The sequence below is a fragment of the Lutra lutra genome, chromosome 4 (assembly GCF_902655055.1).
Source record: "Lutra lutra chromosome 4, mLutLut1.2, whole genome shotgun sequence".
Taxonomy (NCBI): Eukaryota; Metazoa; Chordata; class Mammalia; order Carnivora; family Mustelidae; genus Lutra; species Lutra lutra.
In genome coordinates, this window is record NC_062281.1 from 1,142,739 (window position 1) to 1,159,692 (window position 16,954).

The 16,954-nt window shown below is 62.1% G+C and overlaps 1 protein-coding gene across 1 annotated transcript in view; it reads left to right on the forward strand.

Annotated features, from left to right (window-relative positions):
- The window catches only part of ZC3H3 (zinc finger CCCH-type containing 3), an 82,117-nt gene that overhangs the window by 41,811 nt on the left and 23,352 nt on the right, over window positions 1-16,954 (forward strand). The window contains exon 5 of the mRNA XM_047726294.1: window positions 15,726-15,913. Coding sequence (XP_047582250.1) covers window positions 15,726-15,913 — 188 coding nt within the window. The remainder of the gene's footprint in view (window positions 1-15,725; window positions 15,914-16,954) is intronic.

A 16,954-nucleotide genomic window follows, 5' to 3' on the forward strand; every position in this document is an offset into this window, starting at 1 on the left:
TTTTTTAAGATTTTATTTATTTATTTGACAGACAGAGATCACAAGTAGGCAGAGAGGCAGGCAGAGAGAGAGGAGGAAGCAGGCTCCCTGCCGAGCAGAGAGCCCAATGCGGGGCTCGATCCCAGGACCCTGGGATCATGACCTGAGCCGAAGGCAGAGGCTTTAACCCACTGAGCCACCCAGGCGCCCCCGGACTTCACTTTTGACTGCCGATTGTCTTCTTTGGTTAGTAGCTCTCCTGTCTGGACGCGGGAGGGAGTCCTGCTCTGGAGAGCGGTGGACGAAGGCTGTTGGCTCTTCCCGCCCAGCCCCATGGAGACCTGTATCCTCATCCCGTGTGCGCCCAGCAGGGGCCCGGGGGGACACGAAAAAGTGGGCCATCCCATTTCTTCCCAGAGCGGAGGTGCCGTTTCTGTCCCCATGACGGTGTTACGGTCTTTCTGATTTTCCTATTTTCCTATTTTTCCTATTTTCCGTGTGTGGGCATCTCACCATGGTTCACTCTGCGTGTCCCTGAGGGGCCACGCTGGGAGCACCCATTCATAGGCTTACTTAAGGCCGTATGGGCTCGTTGGCCCATTTTTAAGTTGGTCTGTGCTTCGTTCTCAAGCTACAGGAGCACAGGGAACTCGTGTGTCCCTGCTTGGATGTGGTCTTGCTTCCCATCCAGGAGTCTCTGGGGGGCTGAACCCTGTCGCTGCCGGCTGCCAGTCTCCGCCCCTTGTTCAGAGGGCTGAGTTTAGTAGGACAGTCCCCCTTCCCAGGGGACTCTCTCTTGGCTCTGGTCCCTGTCAGCACCGCAGCACCCCTGTCCCAGGAGTGCCCCCAGGACCCCTGTTGGCTGTGGTGTCCCTGGGGGACCCAGAGCTCCCCAGGGAAAGCCTGGCCTTTCTAGGTGTCTGCGGTCCTCTGCAGGGCAGGGCAGGCTCCTGCTTTATGCTTTCTGATGGGGCGCATCTGCCGGACCCCCTCTTCCACCCCCACTCACATACGTCCCTTACTGGCCCAGGGCCCTGGCCTTTCCCTCCCCCGTGGGGGACACCCCTCAGCTGTCGCCTGTCCTATCCCATTGTAAGGACAAGAAGTGAGAGCAGGAGGTGAGCCTGGGGGTGACAGGGCAGTTGCTGACTTGGAGCCGAGTCTCCTCTGGGCCTCCGTGCTGGGGGGCCCCAGGCAGGGTTCCGGGGGAGAGCCTGTGGGGGTGACCCAGGTCCCGCCTCTTCCCTGAGCACTGCTGAAGCAGGTCTCCTCCGGCAGGTTTTTTAGAATTTTATTTTATGAGAACAGGCGGTTACAGCTCCCCAAGTGCCGTAAAAGTTAATGTGATGGCCTCCCTGCGCCTCTGCTCATTTTTATAATTTTTTATTTTATGAAACAGGACAGGGAGCTTAGTGACTTATTACTATTCATTTCGTTTCAACGCAGTAAATATTGATTCAGTTGGGGGTTTTCAATTTAAACCACTCGGCGATTATATAAAATATTACTGGCCTCTGAAATTATGCTTACCGATCCCTTCGGCTGCTCATTAAGGAAGGAGTGCAATTGTAGGTCCCTTTGCCTTCATCATTCTAATAAATGGGCTGAGGTGCGTTTCTGCTCGGGAGGTGCTGCGGAGAGTGCTGGCGGGGGCCTGACAGCAAGGATGCAACTCTTAATTTGGAAGTCGGTTCAAAGCATGCCTGCCTGATTTATTTGTTTCTGTGTCTGTTTGAAGCAAGGGGCCCTTTCCACTGTCAGCAGCCCCGTGGCAGCGGGGCTGAGCCGTCCTCCTGAGGCCGGAACACCTGCCCAAGCTCCTTGGCAGAGTGTGGGGAGGGGCCGGGGCTCAGGTGGGAATGTAGGGCCTTGCCCCCTCCATGGAAGGTAAGGGAGGGGGACCAGCCTGGCCCCAGCCCCATCGGCCCTGATGCTTACTGTCAAAGACACCTTGGGGCGCCTGGGGGCTCAGTGGGTTAAGCCTCTGCCTTCGGCCCAGGTCATGATCTCGGGGTCCTGGGATCGAGCCCCACATCGGGTTCTTTGCTTGGCGGGAAGCCTCCTTTCCCCTCTTTCTCTGCCTGCCTCTCTGCCTGCTTGTGATCTCTGTCTATCAAATAAATAAATAAAATCTTAAAAAAAAAAAAAAAAGACGCCTCATCTTCCCCTGGGACCTCATGCCAAAGAGGTGGACCTTTTCTGGGCAGGGCTGGTAGTCGGCCCCTTGCTGGCCACAATGGCCTGGGACGCAGGATCCCGAGAAGGGAGGAGAGGGCCCCTGGGGGCCGGGGTCTGGCTGGTACACAAGCTGAGATGGCCTTCCTGCCGTCTGGCATCGGGCCCTCAGGACCCCAGCAGCAGACCAGCTGGTCCCTCTGGCTCCAGGGTCTCTTCACACGTTTGGTCCCTGTCCCCACCAGTGTGGACCTCTCTAGGGCGGCCCCATGAAATGATGGAGGCCAGTGAGAGGGTCCAGAGTGAGGATGCAGAGCCCCCAGGGGAGGCCGCGCTTGGCTGGGCCCCCACCGTGCTGCGTGGCCCTGTGCTCAGGCAGGAGGTGCACCTCAGCCACGCTCCCAACTGCTTCCTCCTTGGCTTTCCCTGGCAGGGGCTCGGGGAGGGGGGGCATTGGCCTCAGTGGAGGATGTTGGCATGGGGGGGTGCCGGATGGGACTGAACTGCCATCTCCCTGTCAGTTTGAGCCTCTGGCCTGCCCTCCCGAGTGATCACACGGCCCCTGTGACCATATGGTGTTTGTGTCACTATTTCCTCCCTGGCCATGGGGACTGCTGGCATCTGGCCTGACAGGCATTGTGGCCAGAGTATTTGGGGTGAGACTGTGTTTTCTGACGCGGTACCTGGGCTCTGTCTGTGGATATTGTGGGAAGGGAGGGGCTCCAGGACAGGCCTGATGCGGAGGCCCTTGTGGGAAGGGAGGGGGGCAGACATCAGAGCCTCCTCCCCTTTGCTCCATCTTGGGCTGGGATCTGCCCATCATGTTGGGCTGATCACCTCTCTCTCTGGGCCCATGGGAAGCTGTTCCCTTGTATCTGTGTCCCAGAGGCCATCCTGCTAGGTAGGTGACCCTGCTGGGGCTAGAGCCCCAAGTGGAAAGGCCTGGGAAGGCCAGTGTGCTGTGCTGTGAATCCCTTCTGGGAAGGTCTCTGGCCCATACTGGCCTCATGTATGTGGCTGTGTCTCTGACCCGCTCGCCTCCAACTGTTCTGTCTTCAGTCTGTGGCCTTCCTTTGTCACTGCTTCCATGTGTCTGCGTCCTTCCCATTGCTGCTGCCTTTGTCCCCGTTTCTCCACGGACGAGTGTGTGTCTCGGTCCTGCTTCTGTCGCCTGGCGCTTTGTCTCTTGGTGTGGGTGCCGCACCCTGGTGCTGTGGGCACGCCGTGGGTTCCCCGAGCAGGGCTCCTTCCTTGGCTGGGAAGCCAGGACAGGTGGGTACCCTGGGCTGTCCAGCCTCCATGCACACGGGCCTCGCGGTGGTTACGAGCCAGGTCCAGCCTCTCTGGCAGCCTCCCTGCCTCCCCATCACCTTGCTAGCCCTGAAGGATCTGCCTCTCCCCAGCCACCTCCCGTCCCTACGGTGTGAGGGCCCTGGGCCACCTGACCCTGGACGGCTGTGCCCGCCAGCTCACTCCCGCTTTGCCTGGGCCAGCCTGTCCCACCTGCTCTAGTGTCCTGAGTCTTGATCCGTGTGACATGTGGATGGCTTCTTTGCCCTTTGCGAGTTGGCTCGAGTGGCTGAGTCCCGCGAAGCAGCTTTCAAACCAGTGCACCGGGGAAGCAAGGGGAAAGGGGTCAGGCTGGCAGGCGCCTCTCCCAGGCCTCACCTGTGGGTGCAGACCCCGGGGGACAGGACCTTGTGAGATGCCACTGTCGCAGCACAGACCGTAAGCCTGGTGTGGCCTCCGGGGGCCAGTGGTAACAGTACAGTGGCTCTCGGAGTGGGAGACCCCTTGGCCGAGGCTGGTTCTCAGGAGAGAATGAGAGAGCGCGTCCCGTTGGTTTGCTGGAGGGGAGTTTCATTCTGGAAATAGCAGGACCTTTGGGAAGGAAGCCTCAGAAAGTCCTCTTAGGTCTGTCCCCGTGGAATCCCCGGAAGATCACCCTCAGGCCGTGCCTGAGCCCCCTGGCCACGCCTGGCCAGCACCAAGGGCCCTCCTGTGACAGGACTGGTGACCCGTGATGTCCCTGGAGATGAGGGCAGGGGAAGCTGAAAACACCGCCTCTGACAGGAGGAAATAAAACGTCTGTGTCGCCTGGCGGTACCTGGGTACGTTACACGCTCAAATGGCACTTTAAATACCACTTTTGTCCCGGTTTTAGAGGCAGCAGTAAAGCGTTGCTCCGATGGTCGATATCATACTTCACTCCTTGCATCTGTCAGCCCTTCAGCCTGCTCTGACCCCAAACCACAGGTCCCCTCTCGGAGCTGGGCTGGGGCCGCTGCAGGCCACTGAGGGATATGAGGTTCTGGGGAGCCCCGCAGCGGCTGGGGACCACCGCTAAAGAAAGAGCCCCGGAAGCGAGGCCTCACTCTGGCCCCCAGCTGCCACCTCGTCCCTGGGCCCCACTTTGTGGCGCCAGCATCCACCCTGCCCTGTGTCCCCCACAGGGGCGCCCAGAGAGATGCTGGGCCTAGGGACAGGTGTCTTCGCCCTGCTGTGGTCCTGGCAGGGAGCCTCACCCCTCCCCCACCCCTGCCTACCTTCCTACTGTACTCACCCGCCCCGCCCCGCCCTGTGTGGCCCTCTGGGAGCTGCTCCTTCCTGGGGCCTTCCCTTGCCCTTCTGGGCTCTGACGGGTCAGAGCTGCTGAGCCGGGCTGCAGCCCGTCCCACGCCGGGGGCCATCCACCTCCTCCATCTCCCGCCTTGTACCCTTCCAGGGCTGCCCACGGGCCCCTGTGCCACTTCATGTGCAGACCGGCAGGGGGGCGGGGGTCTTCAGGAATCGTGGGGATGGCTGACAGGTTATTTTATTTTTATTATTTTTTAAGTTAATTAATTTTTTTAAAAAGATTTTTTATTTATTTATTTGACAGAGAGAGAGAGAGATCACAAGCAGGCAAAGAGGCAGGCAGAGAGAGAGGAGGAGGAAGCAGACTCTCCGCTGAGCAGAGAGCCCGATGCGGGGCTCGATCCCAGGACCCTGAGATCATGACCCGAGCCGAAGGCAGCGGCTTAACCTGCTGAGCCACCCAGGCACCCTTTTTTAATTTATTTGACAGAGATCACAAGTAGGCAGAGAGGCAGGCAGAGAGAGAGGGAGAAGCAGGCTCCCCGCTGAGCGGAGAGTCCAATGTGGGGCTCAATCCCAGGACCCCGGGATCATGACCTGAGCTGGAGGCAGAGGCTTTAACCCACTGAGCCACCCAGGCGCCCCTGACAGGTCATTTTAAATGCTGTGTCTCAGGGGGATGAGGACTACAGTTGCAGAGACCTCCTTGTGTTGGGGACAGGCCCAGTGATCCCTGCCTGCTGGGTAGCCACTGTAGCTGGGGGGCACCCCTACCCAGCTTCTGCTGAGCCTGGCTCTTCCAGGCCCACACCCCTCCCCACTGCCCCAGCACCAGCAGGCAGGTGCACAGTGGTTTGATTTTCCTGTGACTTTCCTCCAAGTCAGCAAGGTTTCCCCGGTGCCCCGCCCACTCCCCAGAGTAAGGAGCCCCGGTTTAATTTGCGGTTAGATGTCTGTTAAGATTGCGTCCACTTCCCAAGTCAGCACTTAATTGGCAAGGCACTTGATTTAACAGCGTGGGAGCCTCCACCGGAAAAATGGCTTGAATAAATCACCGCCTGACGCCAGAAAATAGATATAATCTCAGCATTAACTACATTAATAGTAGCAGGAGCCGAATTAAGAAAGCCATAAAGCATGGGCGGGGGGGCATAAATTAGGGCCCAGCTCTGTCCCTAGGCGTGCCTCTGCTTGGGGGCGGGGCAGGAGGGGAGGCGGTCCAGTCCCGCTCCGCCCCGCCCCTGGCCCCGCCCCCTCCGCCCCACCAGCTCCCGGGTGGGGCGGGGCCGCTCGGTCTGGAGGCTTAGCTGCCCCCCACACCCACACCGTAGTGCCCCGTGGGGGTCTGAGGAATTGGGCGCCTGGCCCACGCACGCACCCCCACCCCCCTTCCCCATCCCCGCCCCCACCCCCACCCCAGGCCTGGCTCTGCCTGAGTCCGTGCCCCAGGGTGCTGGCCAGGGCACTAGTGTGAGTCAAGGACGGGGACGGGAGTACAGGAGCTCCCTCCCTGAGGCAGACTGGGGACCTGGGGACGGGAAGGCTTCTTGGAGGAGGCCGGCACAACTCCGGGAGGGTCGGGAGGGTCGTGAGGGTCGTATCCCTCAGGCGAGGCAGTTCAGGGTGCGCTCATCCCCCCTACTGTTTTGTCTACTCCAGTTCCGCTGACCCCACCCTTCTCAGGGGCAGCCCCACTGCCACAGCCTGTCCCACACTTGAGTGGAGGAGGATGCTATCCAGATCATTGATTTACTTATGCATTTACCTGTCGGAGAGAGCGCGTGCATAAGCAGGCAGAGCGGCAGGCAGAGGCGGGAGAGAGGCAGGCTCCCCACTGAGCAGGGAGCTCGCGCCAGGACTGGATCCCAGGACCCCGGGATCATGACCAGAGCCAAAGGCAGCGGCCTAACGACTGAGCCACCCAGGCGCCCCAGGATGCTGTTCAGTTTTAATTTCAGTTTCATTCCCATTATTGGTCAAGTTCAACATTCTTTATGTTTATGTTCATTTGCCTCTGGCCTGTTTCTTACAAGTTTGCAGGACTCGCACGTGTTCAGGGTGTGGCCCTTTGTGTTCCCAAGATGATCCAACGTTCGTTCCTCAGTTTCCTCAGTTTGAATCGGCCTTCCGGCCTTCCCGTTACGGTTATGAGGGCTTCTAGCAGACCTTTTTGCCTTTCTGAGTACTTAAATCTGTCACTCTCCTAAGACTCAGCTTTCTCCAGCCCGAGGTTATAGGAGTTCAGGTAGATTTCCTTCTGGTGCTGCGGTTTTAAATTGTACGTTTAAAACTTTAATCTAGGAGCTCCTGGGGGGCTCAGTGGGTTAAGCCTCAGCCTTTGGCTCAGGTCGTGATCTCAGGGTCCTGGGATCGAGCCCCGCATCGGGCTGTCTGCTCAACGGGGAGCCTGCTTCCCCCCCTCTCTCTGCCTGCCTCTCTGCCGACTTGTGATCTCTGTCTGTCAAATAAATAAATAAAATCTTAAAAAAATTTAAAAAAACTTTAATCTACCTGGAATTTCTTTAGAGATATGGTATAAGATTAAAGTTCAAGTTTAATTTCTCTCTCCTTTTTAAAAACATTTTATTTATCTGACAGAGACAGAGAACGTGGGGCCTTACCTGCAACCAAGGGGGCTGGACTCGGGGCCCCCAGAACTGGACGAAAATGGGTTCCTGCTGTGTGAGCCACCCAGTCTGTGGCGCTGTCTGGCAACCCAGGCCAGCTGAGACCCTGTTCTCAGGTCCACGTGCAACACCGTGGGTAGCGATAGCATGTTCTTTTCCCTCGAGGTATGTGGACATAGCGCAGCTTGGTCGCAAGTGCAATGACACGTTCACGTCACGTTTCTAGTCTTTGCTGCACCCTGGTCTTGTTGGGCCTGTCGCCGACTGACCCAGAACCCTGGTTTCTGTGGACTTGCTCCGGGGGCAGGGTGGGGGGAGTCCTGCGCTGCCGTAGGTCAGGATGGGGCTCTGGCGGCCGTCCTCGTCTGCGCACTCTCGGCAGGAGGAGAGCGCTCCGGCCCCCATGGCTTTGGCGGCACCCGCGGCGCCGTCTTCCCGCGGCTTCGGCTGCAGGGTGCACTGGTGCCTCACCCAAGCCTGGTTTGTCGATGGGAGCCAGGGCAGGGAGGGACGGGGTAGGGAGAGCCTCTAGCAGACTCCACGCCCAACACTCAGCTGATGCGGTTCTTGGCCCCGTGATCCCGGGATCATGACCTGAGCTGAAACCAAGGGTCGGACGCTCAGCCGACGGAGCCCCCAGGCAGCCCAGGGACACGTTCAGTGAAGTGGGCACTCAGTCTGGCCGGCATCCAGGGACTGGACACACTGCTGCGTCCTTACGGCCGCCTGTCTTCGTCTCTCCCGGGCACTGTTTTCCCAGATGAATGTTAGAAATGCTGGCTCAGTTTCTCGGCCTTTCCGGCCGATCAGCCTCCGAACCAGCCGTACTGAATCTTACTCCCCTGCCCTGCCCGCTGCAGCTGGCCAGTCGCACGTCTGTCCTGCGCTCCGCGCTGCGTGGCCAGCTGCCGGGTTCCCTCGGTATGGTGGCTGGCGCTGAGTTCTGTCCCTGTGTTGGCTCCTCCTGTGCTTGGAGTTCTGGGGGCGAGGACCATTTCAGGGCTGGGGGAATGGTCAGCCAGGCCTCCACGTGAACAGTGAACAGGGTGAAGGGGGCAGGGAGAAGAAGGGAGGGAGGGACAGAGGAGAGACAGAGAAGCCGGTGGGAGAGACAGACATGGGGGATGGGCAAGGGAACAGAGGAAGGGCCAACCCTGACCCTCACAGGCTAAGGCCGTCCTGGGCTGACAACCCAGTCCAGAGGGTGACACGGGGACACAGGGGATGGAGGGCCCCGCCCCAGGCTGCCCAGCCTGAGCGCCTGCCCTCCACCCCCCACGAGCTGGACTTGGTGGAGCACAGGGGTCCGCTGAGGCCCGGTAACGCGTGGCTTCTGCCGCTGACACACAGACACCGGTAGCAGCAGCTGAAGTGCGTTTTCAAAGTGTCAGTTTATGGAGAATTTTACTTTCCGTCTTGTTGTTTATTAGGCTCTTAAAGGGAAAGCTTGTAATGCATCCATTGATCGAAATACCGATTGAGTAGCTGCGAGCACATGAAGCAGTCCCAGCCCCTCATAACGCAGCGGCTGCCTGTGTAACGGGGGTGGCACGATTGGCGTCGCCCACCAGCTGTGGACTGGCCGGGTGCCCTGCATCGCTTGGGTTTGCTCCTGGGGAGCTGCGGGACAGGGGCAGCCTCAGCGCTGAAGCCTTCGGGTGACCCCCAGGTCAGCCCAGGAGCCGTGGGAGTCAGGCCCCCCCCACCCCTCCAGGGCCATGGTCAGGTGCTCGGCCTCCACTGTGGGCCAGCTCCCTTCCGGGCATATCCTGCCCCTACTGCCTGGCCCGGGTCACACAAGGTCCCCTGGGCCTCCGCTCCTGCCCAGGCCCATCGCCCCTGTCTGCTGCGAGATGGGTCCTGGAAGGCCAAGCCGTTGGCCTGGCCCTGCACCAGGGTGGCCTGAGGGCACGTGGGCAGGTCAGCACCCTGAGCCAGCTGTGGGGTGTGCGGCCCCTGCTGGGCCTGGAGCCCCGCTCTGACTCACTGGGAGCTGGGGGCGTCCCTGGAGCAGCCGCGCCTCATTTGGGAAGAACCGTTGTGCCGTTGGAGGAGGGTCCTGGAGGGCAGCCAGCCAGTAGCCGCGAGGCCTGTGCCGTCCACTAGGTCCCTGGCCGCTGAGTCCCGCTGAACCCCTTCCCCGAGGCCCGCACCTCGGTCATCCTCTCCCTTCCTGCCCGGCCGGTCCTGCACAGGCCTCTCCCCCCAGAGCTCTGCTCACAGCCCCCCACCCCCGCAGCCGCTCCAAGTGGGGTCCAGCGCGGGGGCCGCTCCCACCCTGTGCGCCGGGCGGAGGCGGCGCCCGTCAGCGTCTGCGGAAAGTCCACTTAAGCACTTTGCAGCCTGTCACGGTGTCGGCGGAGCCTGACCTACTTGGATTCGCTGTGCCGAGCCGCCTCCCCCGGCCCCCGGCTTCTGCTGACGGCGCACTCCTCGCTCGCCTCGAAGCTTCCCACAGCCGCGCTCCGTTTCCTGAAAAATGTCTCTCCACTTGTTTTCTCTCTCCCCACATGGCCTGCCCGCCTCCTGCACGGTCACTGCGGGCTGGGACGGCCTGCCCTGGAGGCCGCTGGGTCCTCGGCCACGCACTGACAGCCCCGCCCCCAGCCAGGGAGGATGGGAGGTCGAGTTCTGGCCCAGAGCCAGGTCCAGCCCCTCCGCTAGCAACCCACGGCCTTAGCCCTCCGCTGCCCCCTCCTCTGCCCTCCCAGCCCTGGGCAGCGGCCGCAGCCCCCCGACTCCAGTCCACCCACCCACCACGCTCACATCCAAGGCTCGGGGCCCCTGGGTGCTTCCTCCGGCATTGCCAGCTGTGCATTCAGGCCCGGTCTCTCTGCCCAGCACACGTGTCCTTTCTGCGTCTCTCACCTGGCCTGAGCTCCAAGGGGCCTGCAGGGTATGGGACTCCGGCCCCTAGCTCCTGCTGCCCACAGCAACATGGCTCTTGCGGGGCGGGGCATCACTGCGAGCCATCGGGGGGTCAGGGGGAAGGCTTCCTGAGGACCCAACCTTGGAGCTTGGTTGCAGGGGTAACCCTGACAGCAGCCGTCCAGTGTGCGTGTACAGAGGCCCAGGCAAGGCCCGGCAGGACACACACCACACTCACGCTCCACAGCACTTTCCAGGAAGTGGAACTGCCCAGCGTGGCTGGAGTCCTGGCTGGTGGGGGCATGTGGGGACAGTGGTCCATGTGGACCAGACAGCCCCGACTGCAGGGTCTCCTGACAGACCTCCCCACGAGGGGCATGGGGGCTGCTGCACAGGGTCAGTGGAATGGGGACAGAACTTGATCACACAAGCTGTTTCCAAACCAGCTGGTTTGGTGGGATGGGGGTGCAGATGCCCCAAGGAAGCTGTAAATCAGGGTGGGGACTCCCAGCCTGCATCTGGGGAGAGAGTGGGCCAGCGTCGGTGAGGTAGGTCTCCTTGGTGACTGTGGTCACTGGCTGGGTAGGGGTCCAGGGAGGAGGAGTCCCTGTGGAAGGTGGGGAACGGACAGTGGGGATATCCAGGGTCCAGGAGCCTCCCCGAGGGGGTTGGGAAGAATCCATCGGCAAAAACACCTCTGTGTGCCTCGCAAGTTCCCTCCGGTGATTTCCTGTCCGGGCATAGGACCTCTGTCCTGCACGCAGATCTGTGCCTAGCCTTCATGTGGCCCCTTGGCCTGGCCCTGTCCCCAGGAGGAGGGCCTGTCCCACCCTCTCTGGGTCCACGTGGCCTGGGAAAGGCTGCCGTAGGCCCATGTGCTCTGTGCTGTTTGCTCAGGAAAACCCAAGGCCTGAGTGAGTCCAGATGGGGGCTGGGGCCATCCAGATCCACTGTGGCTGTGCAGGGTGGCCGGAGGTGGGATCCGTTTAAGGTGCCGTTGGACCTGCCGAGGAGGTCTGGGCATCTGGGCACCGCCCCCTATTTGGGACTTACCCCTCTCCCACTTACACCTGAGTCTGCTCTCAGTCGGGAGTGAACCACCCCCTGGACCTTCACCTGACCTGGCCTGGGCAGGCTGCCTGTGCACCACCCCCCGGGTCTGGGGTGCAGAGGGCAGCACCCCCGTAGGGCTTTGGGAGGGGCTGCTCTTTATCCAGTCCCGTGACCAGGGAGGGCAGGGCGCTTGCGCTCGCGTGTGCACCTGTGTTTGGGAGCTGGTGCCCTGTCTGGCCCCTTGTGCACACCTGCCCACAGGTGGTGCCGCCGACGCCTGCGATGGGCCCGCCTCACCCCGCAGCCTGAGCCCCAGACCCGTGGCCAGGGGCGCCCCGTGTACAGGAGTGGGGGCCCTGTGGACCTGGCGTGGGCAGTGGCCATGGGATGCTTGCAGGGGCGGGAGTGTTCATGTCCAGGGTTGGCCCTCCAAGCCCTTGGAGGGCGGGGGCGCCCTGGCAGACGGGGTGAGCGGCCCTGCAGGCCGAGCAGGGCACACACCACGCTCATGCCCGGATTCTCGGGGCAGGCCTCCCTCGGCCTTGCCCAGACCCTCACCTCCCTTCCTCTTGGGCACCTTGGCCCGGGGACCATCCACACCTGGCACGGCAGAGCCCCTTGCCGGCCTCCGCGTCCTCGGGCTGGCACTTGCCAGCTGCTCCCCAGGCCCCAGACACGTGGACGGCTTTTCTTCTTAAACCGACTTTTGTGGTGTATGTGTCTGTCTCCCCATTACCACTGCTATTCATTTAAAATGTTATCTCCCCCCCCCACCCGTTCCTTGTGCCCCCCGGGGGGGTGAGGGGGCCCAGCCCTCACCCTGGTGTAGTCAAGGTTATGGTGATAAATCCTGGGGCATTGTCACTTCTATTCGGAGTAAATTGGCTGGCCGCTTTCGGGCTGAAGGAAAGATAATTTGCTGTAGTATTTCAAATGGATTAGAAATGGATTTGAAGGGAAAGTTCATGCCTCCCATTACAAAGGCGAGAAAGAGAACTATCTTAAGGCGCGGTTCCCTCCCTGGCCTTCATTATCCACGCTTAATACCTTTCCTATTTTCCAGCGTTAATGAAATTTCCTGGCGGCGTGGGCCTGCCGGACGGATGGGAGAAGCCTTTAGATCTGAGGCTCCTGTTGTAGAAAAGGAATTACAGGGCCCTCGCCGCGAGGGCAGGAGCGTTCTCCGGGTCCTTGGCCCGGCTATTATCTCATTAATTTTATCCCCTCTTCTCAATGCAGTTGGTTTCCAAAGCCTGTCCTCTCCATTAGGGTAACAATTTACCGGAGTGCTGTGACACCCACGGCAATGAGAAGCTACAAGGCAGCCCCTTGCCCGCCCAGCGCCCGCCCGGCCCCAGGTCCTGAGTCAGTGAGCGGGCCCGGCAGGGGTGAGGGCAGGGCTGAGCAGGTCTATGCAGCCGCAGGCTGCTGGGCTGACTCTCCCCGGGTAGGTGGGCCCTTCCGCAGCCCCACACACCCTTGGGCATGCAGGGTCCCTCGGCCTGCGGGGTCTCTCGGCTGGGTGTGTGTGCATAGGCCGCAAACCCTGGGCGGGGGCGTGAGAACGGAAGAAGTGCTAGGCCTCCCGGCTGCCCCCGTCGCCTCCCCGGTGGCTGACTCTCACCCTGTAATTGCCTTAGAACCCAGGGGTATGGTTTTTGGTGGAAGAAGCGTGGGATCTATTGGTGCTGTGCGCCCGCAGAAGTAGCCGCAGGACCCAACAACGCGCAGGGGAGAGGGCGGCGGAAGATGCGGCCAGAAAGTCGGTCACAAAAGGTGCTTCTCCGAGGGAGCGCGTTGGGTGTGTCTGGCCCTGGCGTCTAGCCTGGGAGCCAGGAGGGCGTCCCTGGGGCTCACTCTTCAGGGTGAGCCGGTAACGGCCCCAGACTGAGGCTCCGTGGGACGGGCTTGGATGAGAGCCCCCTCGGGGCCAGAACGAAATCTATCCTGAAGCTTCTAGCTGCTTCCGAAGCAAGATCCTGCCGGCCTCCGTGGGTCCCTGTCTGGGCCTGGCCGCCTCTTTCTGCAGCTTCACCTGTGTGGTTGCCCCTGGGAGTGGTGGTCTGACCCTGGCCTCAGCCGGGGCACGTGCCCCGAGGTGAGCTTCCTCACCCCTCGAAGGGCTGGGTTTCTGGGGATGTGAGGTCCCAGGTGCGTAAGTGGGCGCAGGTCTGGTTGCCCACCCGTCCCTCGTGGTTTATAGCATCGGGAGGCTTGGGTGGCGGTGGTGCAGATGGGGGTTGGCTGAGGGTGGTGGCCCGGGGTGGGGGGTCTGTGCCCCGAGGGAAGAGGCAGCTAAGAGTGGTGCTCACAGGACGGGCTGTCGCACAGCCTCGGGGCAGGGCCTTTTGGGAGGTCTGGGGCCTGGCCCTGCGGGGTGAGTGTCTGGTGGGCACTGGCCGGGCTTGCTGCCGGTCACGCAGCCTCCAGGCTGAAGGAATGGAGGCTGCCCAGGGCTGGCCCTGGCCCAGGTGGGTGTACAGAGGGGCAGCTGCCTTGTCGGTGGGGAGACCACGGAGGGCTCTGGACACCGCACGGCTGGGGGCTGGGGCTGGAGGGGGCCCATTGCCCTCTGGCCCAGCGAGCGGTGGTGGCCCCGGCCTTAAGTTCGGCTCTCAGCTCTGGGGATTAGGACTCCGGCCGAGCTGTGCGCTGTGGACGTGAGCACAGCTCCCGCAGAGGGCTCAGGGCTCTGGGGCAGGGCCCCACGGAAGATGGCTCTGCCCGGCCCCGCCTTGGCCTGGCCTCTGAGTGACCCGGAGGACAAACCATATAGGACACATAGATGCCCCAGGCCCAGGCTGAGCAGAGCTGGGGTCCCAGGGTCTGGGGAAAACCTGGGAGTCTGTCTGCCTCCCCCAGAGGGTCCCCGCCTACCCCACCCTCTTCTTGCCAAGATACACCCTGTGTGGGGACACTGGAGCCTGTAAGGGCGTGGACAGCTTGAGCCAGGCTGGCCGGGGTCCCTTGGCAGGACTTTTTCCCGAGATCGGTGTTTGTCAACTTGAATTTTAATTAAAGAAAACTGGGTTAAGTACCATCGGGCTGCGGCGTCCTCCTCGGCACTCCCCGCCTGGCCTTTGTCTTACACCGCAGCTTTGGGTCCCCTGAGTGCCCAGCTCACTTGTGCACGGTGTTCTCTCTAACGTGCCCTCAGAAGCTTTGCACTGGCAGGAGTCACCCACAGATCTCAGAGAGACCAAGGCCCGGGAGACCCCGGGGCTAAGTGGGTGGGGGGCAGCTGCACCCCAGAGCAGAAGTGCTCAGCCCTCCGCACTCAGCTCCAGGCAGGTGGGCTGGGGCGGCCCCCGCAGCCTGTGTGCCCGGATGCCCCAGGGCCTGCCCTGTCCCCGGGTGCCCAGGCCGGCGTCCGCTGCAGATGGGGTGGCCATCCATGCGCTGCGGGACCGTGGGAGAGCCCCGCACGGGCCAGACCACCTTCCCCCTTTAGCCAGGTCCCCACGCTGGTGGTGGTGCTGCTGTGAGGACTGCCCCCTCGCCCTGCCCCTCCTGCTGCCTGGAGGCTCTGGGGCCCACAGGCCCAGACCTGCCAGTGGGCACGGTGTGTGCACTCGGTGGTAACGACATTATGAGCAGAGCCTGGACTAATGTGGAATTAAGGTTAATTTGCATAAACAAGTTACTGCTGAAATGAGTCCTGAGGGGGTAGGGCCTTGTCCCCTCATTTCGGTGGCCGCCTGCCCATGTGACAGCTGGTGGGGAGCAGGTCAGCCCTGGCCTGGGGTGCTGGCCTAGCACCCCAGGCCTGAGGGCCTGCAGCTGTTGCCCGCGGCAGCCGTGGTGTCTGCAGGGGACGTCTCTTGAAACGGGGGCATCTGGGGCCTCCTCCCAACCCACTCTGTCCTTGGCTTCCTGGTCTGGCTGGGGTAGGGCCTGGGACCTGGTTGGAGGAGAATGTGGAGGGAGGGAGTGGTCAGGTGGCCACTGGGGCCATCCAGGCACAGGTCTGCCCTCCTGGCCCGGGTCAGCCACTCAGCTCGTCCCACAGGCTGTCCCAGACCTCTTCCAGCCCGTGACTTTAAGGTACCTCCAGTCTTTCCCCCAAAGAGCTTGCCTAGATGGGGTTCTGAGGCTGTGCCCTCCCTCTCTCCATGCTGGGCTCCCACACGGTGGACAGAGGGGACAGGCAGTAGAGCCTGCTGACCCGAGCGGCCTGGATGGCGTGCACTGGGGCAGCATGTGAGGGAAGATGTTCCCGGGTGGTAGTGTGGACCACCAGCTGCGGTGTGGACCCTCAGGGGACTTTCCCGTGACGCCCTGCCCGAGGGGCCCGGACAGTCCCGGCCCAGCAGTGTATGTGCTGGAAGGGGGGACGCTTGTCCCCTGCCTGTGCCCTTTCTGCTCACCTATGGGGCGGGGAGGAGGGGAGGGGACAGACCATGGGGCCGTGGGGCCGGACACACCGGGGTCTCCCTGTCTCCGCAGGTCTCTGGTGCTGAACCGCCTGCGCCCTGCTGCGGGGGGCGGGAAGGGCCAGGCCGGCTCCCCTCGGTGGCGGAGCAGAGGCTTCCGCTGCATCGGAGGGGTCCTGTACAGGGTGTCGGCCAACAAGCTCTCCAAGACCTGCGGCCGGCCCGGTGGCGACGGCGGGAACAGGCCACTCCTGCGCACAGGTGAGGCTCCTCGGGGGGGCGTCCTTTACTCCCCGCCTGCGTGTGCCTCACGGACGGCCGCCGAGGCTTGTGGGGCACCGAGACGGGCGGGCCTGGGCCAGGGATTGCCTCCCAGACGGGCCTGTCCCAGGCCGGGCATTCGTGGTACCGTCCGGTGCTTCCGGGGCCTCCGAGGCTGTTCCTGCTGGAGCTGACGAGGCGGCCGGAGCATTGGGGCCCGCATGGGGTGGGGATCCACGGCCTCCACGTCCCCGAGGGAAGCCCCCGAGCACACGGCCTCGTGCTTGGCTGAGCAGACCCTGACTTTCCATGTTTCGCTCCTGGATAAAGGAGATGGGCCAGGTATGGTGAGCACGGCGCTGGCGGCTGAACACCTGGGGCCGTGGCGCCCCTAATCTCATTGGCAACGCCCCCCAACTGTATCTGGAGGCGTGCTGCCGCCGCGCCCGCGGCCTGGGAAAACAGGCCAAGGAGAAGGAAATGCTGTGGATTTGCTTATTATACAGATTAACTAGAAAATACTTCGGTTTCAGTCCAATTTTACCCCCATCCTTTTCTGCCAAGAAAAAAAGGGTGAGGTGGCAGGCAGTACGGGGACAGCAGAGGCCCAGCGGCTCCCAGCCCCTGCCCTGTCCACACATGGGGGCAGGAGGGAGAGGAGGCCCTTCCCGGAAGCCCTTGCCCAGCTGTGTCTCCAGGGCCTCTGTCTGTGGGACTACAGGGAGGGAGGCATGGGTGCCTGGCTGCCTTTTTCCAGACGGGGCGCCCTGGCCAGGGCCCGAAGGCCATGACCCTGCTCTACCTTTGTGCCTCCGTTGCCTGATCCCTTTCAAGGGACTGGGCTATGTGGTCTGAGGGCCTCCGGAGGCTCTCCTGGTGGAGGAGCAGGTCCGGAGCATCGGCTGGGCCTCCTCACAGGGCCTGCACGAGAGTCACCCTGAGCCTCCGACCCCCGGGGCCCAGCAGGGCTCGGCATCGGTGTTCGTGGTCCTTGAGGCCGCACACAAAGCAGCTGGTCCTTCGCAGAGCTGTCCCTAGCCA